An 8,645-nucleotide genomic window follows, 5' to 3' on the forward strand; every position below is an offset into this window, starting at 1 on the left:
AGGCATACAGAACTTTACTTGTTGAAAAAAAGTTTTACAAAATGTAGCTGTTAATGAAAGGATTCTTTACATTTTAAAGAGTCATTGAAAAAATAATCATTTATTTTGCAATTATGCTTGAAGCATTTTCACATTATTTGTATAAAGATTTTATATTTTCACAAAGACATTCATCCATCTACAATTGAATATAACATTGTTTTTTAACTATTAACCAGTGTAGAAGTTAACAGAATTTCAAAATACAGACTTATCAGTGAGTCTGTACAAAACAGTGAATCTGTATAAATTGCACATTGTTAAACATAATTATTAATTATTAAATTATACATTACAAATAGTACCAGATTTGATGTGTGTGTAATGCTTTAGGTACATGCTCCTTGATCACTGGAGCTCATCTGTAGAAGACCTATCAGAGAGGATACCGTTCCCATCAGTCCCACCAGCCATGGAGGAAACCGTCCAGCCCACAGAAATCCAGGCGGCATCCAATGAATGGCATTGCTGAGATCTGCCATACTGCTCAGGATACTGAACACTTCCCCTCTGATCTGCCTCCGGAGCGCAGCTCTCTGAGAAAATGCTTCCTCTCTGATGATCAGACACAATGAGCCATTCTGTGTTAATGCAATAGGCAGTGAATATGGGAACATTAACATTCAGAGCTAAACTTTAACACCCACCTGCTGTCAGCTGAACCTGACCTTTGACACTTCTGCACTTTTCCCTTCAGAATCAGGATGGATCTAATGGATCTAAAAACAAAGATTTTTGCTATTTTACATAAATGGTTGATATTTTGGAGAAAAAAAAAGAAACTATTTAAAAAATATGTATTAATTTATTTATATAAATTTAGAACATGCCATAAATCCCCCCAAAACTGAACAAATGTAGAGTAAAAACATTAATAAGTAAGTAAAATGACATTTGTTTTTAAAAAAAAAATGTAATTGTTTAGTAATTTGATTGAGTCGTGTCTGTCGAGAAGCTCCACCTGGTAATCACTTGAATTCACTTTAAAATAACTTTTTGTGATTGTAACATTTAATGTTTCACTGAAGGCGTCAAATAGCTGAAACGTCTGCTGTGTATGTGCTGTGTTGCACATTTAACCCTCTATGGTATGCATTATGTTGAAATATTTTTTCAAATTTTCAAGTTTCAAGTTCAAGTTTTTAATTACATCACTCACACATATCAAAAAAGGTTTTTGAAAAAAAAAAGGGTACTTTGGGAAACGTTGCCATATGGCAACACTGTACCACAACGGAAAATGGTCAAAAAAGTATGCAAACCAAAAATAAGTAGATTCCTATCATTTGACTAACTCATCCTCACTCTCATCACATGGAAGAGCTAATGCTGTATTCTTCCTATTGTCCTTTCCATAAAATATTGCTGTATTCATTTTCTGAATAGAAGAAATTATTTTGTTATTTATACATAAATACAACTATACTACAATAAACACTTGCTATTACTTGCTATGCTACTTTTTTATAAAAAATCCCAATGGGGAAATACATTACTGCAGTTCCATTTTGGTACAGCATTGCCATATAGCAACATACATATTTTTCCATAGTGAATAAAACAAAATCACATCTTATGATTTTAAAACATATTTACTTAAAATTAAGTAAATTTAGAAAACAGCAACATTACAAAAAAAATATTGAAAAACATGAAATTCACAGCAATATCACTGCTACATAAAATATTTAATGTATATTTCATATATTATTATTGTTATTATTATTATTATCACATATATATATATATATATATATATATATATATATATATATATATTATATTCATCTACACTGTGTACAGAATTATTAGGCAAGTTGATTTTCTGATCATATTTTTTTTTCCAAGCACATTTTACCAATTCCAACCCACATCAATCTTAATAACTACTATTAATATTGTTTTTTAATCATTTATAAGTGATATATAATTGTTCATGAAGGCTGGAAATGAAAAATGCCTTATATTCAGGTGTGCATAATTATTAGGCAGGTTTTCTTTTACAGGCAAAATGAGCCAAAAAAGAGATTTAACTCAGACTGAAAAGTCAAAAATTATTAAATACTCATGAGAAGGACGCAATACTAATGCAATACTAGAAATTGCAAAGTTAAAGCATGACCAAGGGACAGCAAAATGCTCATTGGGTCAGCGGGGTCAGACAGAAACAGGTGGAAAAGAAAAGACACATGTTAACTGCAAAATAATTAAGAATTAAGTGTGAAACCATCAGGAACCCTTTAGTCTCCAGCGCCACCATTTTCCAGAACTGCAACCTACCTGGAGTCTCCAGAAGTGCAAGGTCTCAGGATCTCAGAGACTTAGGTTAGCTAAAGAATCCTAAAAAATGACCCGCACTTGATAAGAATCACAAGCTGAAGTGTTATAAAATACATGAAGACTGGGTTTTTATAGGCCTTATAAACAGACAGCTTGAGAGTGACTCCTGAAGGACCAGCACCACATCCTCTTGTACCACTGTTTGAAGAATTTATCTTCCAGAATCTGGCAGTAAGTTTTGGAAGATCATTTTTAGTCCATCTCTGCAAGACAGACATTTCAGGATAAGAGATGGACTAAAAGTGAACTCAAACACCTTACTGCCAGATTCTGGATAAATTCTTCAAACAGTGGTACAAGAGGATGTGGTGCTGGTCCATCAGGAGTCACTCTCAAGCTGTCTGTCTATAAGGCCTATAAAAACCCAGTCTTCATGTATTTTATAACACTTCAGCTTGTGATTCTTATCAAGTGCGGGTCATTTTTTAGGATTCTTTAGCTAACCTAAGTCTCTGAGATCCTGAGACCTTGCACTTCTGGAGACTCCAGGTAGGTTGCAGTTCTGGAAAATGGTGGCGCTGGAGACTAAAGGGTTCCTGATGGTTTCACACTTAATTCTTCACCTTAATTCTTAATTATTTTGCAGTTAACATGTGTCTTTTCTTTTCCACCTGTTTTTGTCTGACCCCGCTGACCCAATGAGCATTTTGCTGTCCCTTGGTCATGCTTTAACTTTGCAATTTCTAATATTGCATTAGTATTGCGTCCTTCTCATGAGTATTTAATAATTTTTGACTTTTCAGTCTGAGTTAAATCTCTTTTTTGGCTCATTTTGCCTGTAAAAGAAAACCTGCCTAATAATTCTGCACACCTAAATATAAGGCATTTTTCATTTCCAGCCTTCATGAACAATTATATATCACTTATAAATGATTAAAAACAATATTAATAGTAGTTATTAAGATTGATGTGGATTGGAATTGGTAAAATGTGCTTGGGAAAAAAATATGATCAGAAAATCAACTTGCCTAATAATTCTGCACACACTGTATATTTCATCTATATTTCCCCCTCACCGCCGGAAAAATTCAAAAAAATCACGAATGTATGTAAGCGACAGGTTTATTATGAAAAAAATATAAATGTTAAAAAAATGAAAAATTAGGAGAATCAATGAATTGTGAACAAATTACTGCCATTGTGTAAATAATATGTAATCATGTAATCCATAAAAAAGTAACTGTAGTCTGATTATGAGTATTTTAAAAAGTAGTTTACTCTAATTACAAGTACTTGATTTTTGGAATCTGATTACATATAATCTGTTAGTACCCAGCTCTGGCTTTTTTTTTTTTTGTCAGACAACAGAATGAGTATGATATAGTGAATGACTACTTTTTTTTTTTTTACATATGTAAATTATATGAATCCCAGAGAGTTCAGAAACTGGATGAACTAAAGCTCTGTGATAGTGAGTAATACAAGTGATAAGAAAAATGGAAATCAAAACGGTCAAACTAAATTCTTTAAATATAAAACAAAGGAGAATCAGAAATAGTGTTTAGTTTGTGGCAACGCTGTGTGCTCGTGTGTAGCTCGCTCATTCACGTCTGTCAGATCAATGGAATGTGCTTCTTCTCCTCTCAGCCACTCACTGAACAGAGTAGACGCTGAGAGAGGTGTGACGGCAGCGGGAAAGCAAGACCTCACGCTCACAGGACAGTGCTGGTGACATTTGGAAAGTTACTGAGATTTGTCCAAAAAGTCACTAGATTTGTCGCTAGTGCTTTTTTGAAAAATAGTCGCTAAAGTGGTCTTAAAAAAGTCACTAAATCTAGTGACAAAGTCACTAAGTTGGCAACAATGAATATGACCATGACATGACGTGTGGTGTTCCATACTCAGAATTTGTGCTCTACATTTCAACCATCCGAGTACACACACACACACAAAGTAGTGGGCAGCTGTTATTTTTGCGGCACCCGGGGAGTGATTGGGGGTTAGGTGCCTTGCTTAAAGGCACCTCAGTTGTGGGTAATGAGAGTGGAAGAGTGCACTGACTTCTGGACCCCACATACTTTACCTGAGTATGCTGAGGATGAGTGACATGCCCCAGAAGCCTGTGCTCAACACCCACCACCGGTCAGATTTGGTTTTGATGAGCTCTGCATCTGCAGCCCAGGCGATGTGCTCGCACGGGTAATACAACTGATCAGCTACATTAGTCAGAATTGACATCCAGCGCACCAAAGCGTCCTCCTCCTGAAAAAAACAAGGTCATTATGTCACACTCTCCTTCAAAACTCCAATGTTTCAATTAAATAGAGCCATCCTGCGCCCTCACCGAGGCTCCTAACCCATAGCTTGTGGAGTACGCCAGCATGGAGAGGTCGTCAAAGAGCCTGAGTGTGGTTCTGCAGTGACTCAACTGAGCGGAGAACAGCAGGAGACTCTTCCCCAGTGAAGACTGAGTCTTCTTTCCAGCTAGAACTCCACCTACCAGCTGAGAGCCATAGCAGAGGGTCCTTATCTAAACCAAGAGGAAATAAATCATAATACAGTCGCAATATTTAATGTCACCAATCAGCATGTATGGATAACTGGGAATGAGGAATGTGCCTGGTTTCTTTACTGCACTTCTAACAAGATTAACAAAGAGTAAGAATGCACTGTAAACCAACAAGATTCTTTAACCAGATCTGAAGGCATTTTGATTTAAACGTCTCATCCTGTAAAATCTCTTAGCCTGGTGTCACAGACAGGATTAGACCTTAGTTCAATTAGGACATTTACGTATCCTTTATAAATGTGCCTTAGAAAAAAAACGTTACTAATGTGCATCTTGAGACAAAACAATGACACTGAGATATTTTAAGATATGTCAGAGCAAGTTGGTTTCAGTTAAAGGGATAGTTCACCCAAAAATGAAAATTTGATGTTTATCTGCTTACCCCCAGAGCATCCAAGATGTAGGTGACTTTGTTTCTTCAGTAGAACACAAATGATGATTTTTAACTCCAACCGTTGCCGCCTGTCAGTCTTATAATGCGAGTGAATTGTAACACAATTTATAAGTAAAAAAATATGCATATTAGGGTTGGGCGATGTATCGAATGCTTTTGTCACGCGCATTTCTTCAGTAAAGCCGGTTCCCTGATTACCGCTAAATCGCCATCACCTGCTTTCAAATGGAGGGGCATTTAATAGACAGAGCCGTAGATCACTGATAAGCCACGCAATATCGCGTTCAATATCGGCGGCGATACATATCGATATTGAACGCGATATTGCGTGGCTTATCAGTGATCTACGGCTCTGTCTATTAAATGCCGCTCCATTTGAAAGCAGGTGATGGCGATTTAGCGGTAATCAGGGAACCGGCTTTACTGAAGAAATGCGCGTGACAAAAGCATTCGATACATCGCCCAGCCCTAATGCATAGACAAATCCAAATTAAGCCCTCCTACTCGTGACGGCACATTGATGTCCTAAGACACGAAACGATCGGTTTGTGCGAGAAACCGAACAGTATTTATATCATTTTTTACCTCTAATACACCACTATGTCCAACTGCCCTGTGTATCCGGTTAATGAGGTCTGATCGCGCTCTGACAACAGAAGTGATGTCTCGCACTCATTGAAGCAAAGTGCGAGAGATCACTTCCATCATCAGAGCGTGTTTTTTGACCTCACCAACCGGATGCTGAACGGGCAGTTGGACATAGTGGTGTTTTAGAAGTAAAAATGATATAAATACTGTTCGGTTTCTTGCACAAACCGATCGTTTCGTGTCTTAGGACATTAATGTGTCGTCACGATCCGCAGGGTTTAATTTGGATTTGTCTGTGCATGTTTTTTTACTCTTATAGATGGTGTTCCCTTTGACATGCATTATTTGACTGACAGAGCACAACGGTTGGAGTTAAAAATCATCAATTTGTGTTCTACTGAAGAAACAAAGTCACCTACATCTTGGATGCCCTGGGGGTAAGCAAATAAACATCACATTTTCATTTTTGGGTGAACTATCCCTTTAAAACAGCTCAACCATGCATTTTAGTCTGGGACCAGTCTGTGAAATTGTATACATAAAAAATAAAAATAAAAAAGTTAATATGCACCGTATGTTGCCATATGTATTGTCCATTATACACTACCATTCAAAAGTTTGGGATTTTTAATGTTTTAATTTTCATCTGCTCACCAAAGCTGCATTTATTAAATTAAAAATACAGTAAAAACAGTAATATTGTGAAATATTATTACAATTTAATATAACTGTTCTCTCTCTCTCTCTCTCTCTCTCTCTATATATATATATATATATATATATATATATATATATATATATAATTTATTCCTGTGATGAAATATTATTACAATTTAAAATAACTGTTTTCTATTTGGAAATATTTTAAAATGTAATGTATTCCTGTAATGCAAAGTTGAATTTTCAGCATCATTACTCCAGTCTTCAGTGTCACATGATCCTTCAGAATCCTTCACATTTTTTATTATTATTAATGTTTGAAAAAAGTTGTGTATTTTTTTTTTCAGAAAGTTCAAAAGAACAGCATTTATCTGAAATACAAAGCTTTTATAACATTATACACTACTGTTCAAAAGTTTGGGGTCAGTAAGATTTTTTTTTTTTTTTTTTTGAAAAGAAATGAATACTTTTATTCAGCAAAGATGCATTAAATCGATCAAAAGTGACAATAAATACATTTATAATGTAACAAGAGATTAGATTTCAAATAAACACTGTTCTTTTGAACTTTCTATTCATCAAAGAATCCTGAAAAAAAAAAATGTACACAAATATTTTGTACAACTGTACACAATAAATGTTTCTTGAGCAGCAGATCAGCATATAAGAATGATTTCTGAAGGATCATGTGACACTGAAGACTGGAGTTAATGATGCTGAAAATTCAGCTTTGCATCACAGGAATAAATTACATTTTAAAATATTTCCAAATAGAAAACAGTTATTTTAAATTGTAATAATATTTCACAATTTTACTGTTTTTACTGTATTTTTAATTAAATGGTGAGCAGACGAAATTTCTTTTAAAAACATTAAAAATCTTACAGATCCCAAACTTTTGAACGCTAGTGTACAAACACCTAATTAGCTATTAGTTGAAATGTCTCATACTATATAAAAAAAATATACAAAAAAAAAATATATATAAATTAACACACTTCTAATGAATTAAGATCGTATCTTACGGTTTAATTTACCATTTTATTTTATTGTCTTTAATGCAGTGCCTACTGTTATTTGATTTCAAATTAAAAACAGAAAAAAGTTATTGTTTAATGAACGTTACAATACGTTTTGTATAAAATATGGGGTTCTCGTGAAGCATATAAATACAAACTTACCACTTTATCTCTTCCTCTATATGACTCCAGCACATTTATGAAGGACTCGACTGAATTCTGCATGATTCGTCAGTTTAATTCTCATCTGCAGACAAGCGATCCTGCAGAGACACTTCTCGTTTGTAAATTTCTCAGACGAAAGATGTGACTTGGTACATCCATTAATAACTTTTCAGAATGTAAGAAATATAAAGCACATAAGGCGGGGTTGCTTTTTTAAGCTAATATAAAATTAATTCTTATGGTAGCAGTCTTGCATTAGGTCAGTGGACTTCGTACAGGAAATTATTCATGTTCACCTCAGACCAAAGCAGTCAAGAGCCGATTTGAGTTGAGTCGGGGAATTACGTCATGTGACTTTTTTTTAATACAGTGCAAAACTACAAAACAAATGCGCAGGAATTTTGTACATTTCGAATATGTGAAATAAAGATTAAGAACAACAACAGAAAGCCAACATATAGTAGCTACAAACATGGCGACAAATATGAATGAATGAATGTTTGGGCGTTAAATAAATTTGAAAATCATTGGAAATTTGAGTTTATGAATTTTTTATTTTGTGTTTTCATATTTGAAATGGTTTAAATCTTTTCTCAGTATTAGAAAAGGCAATATATTAGTTTTTTTTTTTTTTTTTAGTTATTCTTGTCTTGTGAATGTAAAACTTTGCGAAAATAAATAAAATATTAACGATGTAATTTTGTTCTTCAGAAAAATATGGGTTTTGTTTAAAAATAATAATAATAATAAAGTAAAATGTCATTAGGTTGTAAATTTAAAGTTTTTTTGTCATGTTTATCTTGAAACCAATCCAAAATGGAAACAAAAAGAATAAAAATAAAATAATAAATAAATAAATGTTCGATATCTTCAACTGATTTGTTGCAAAAAGTACATTTATCACAAACAGTATTAATGTATGTATGCATAT

General features: G+C 34.0%; 1 protein-coding gene across 1 annotated transcript; it reads right to left on the bottom strand.

Moving 5' to 3' along the window:
* Positions 1-133: 133 nt before the first annotated feature.
* pex11g (peroxisomal biogenesis factor 11 gamma) lies at positions 134-8,022 on the bottom strand. The gene is made up of 5 exons (XM_048173058.1): positions 7,712-8,022; positions 4,664-4,849; positions 4,403-4,581; positions 687-758; positions 134-594 (listed from the first exon to the last, which is right to left on the bottom strand). Exons 1-5 carry the CDS (start codon positions 7,772-7,774, stop codon positions 369-371), a joined length of 726 nt encoding a protein of 241 aa, XP_048029015.1. The 5' UTR covers positions 7,775-8,022; the 3' UTR covers positions 134-368.
* Positions 8,023-8,645: the final 623 nt, after the last annotated feature.

The sequence above is a fragment of the Megalobrama amblycephala genome, linkage group LG21, assembly GCF_018812025.1.
Source record: "Megalobrama amblycephala isolate DHTTF-2021 linkage group LG21, ASM1881202v1, whole genome shotgun sequence".
Taxonomy (NCBI): Eukaryota; Metazoa; Chordata; class Actinopteri; order Cypriniformes; family Xenocyprididae; genus Megalobrama; species Megalobrama amblycephala.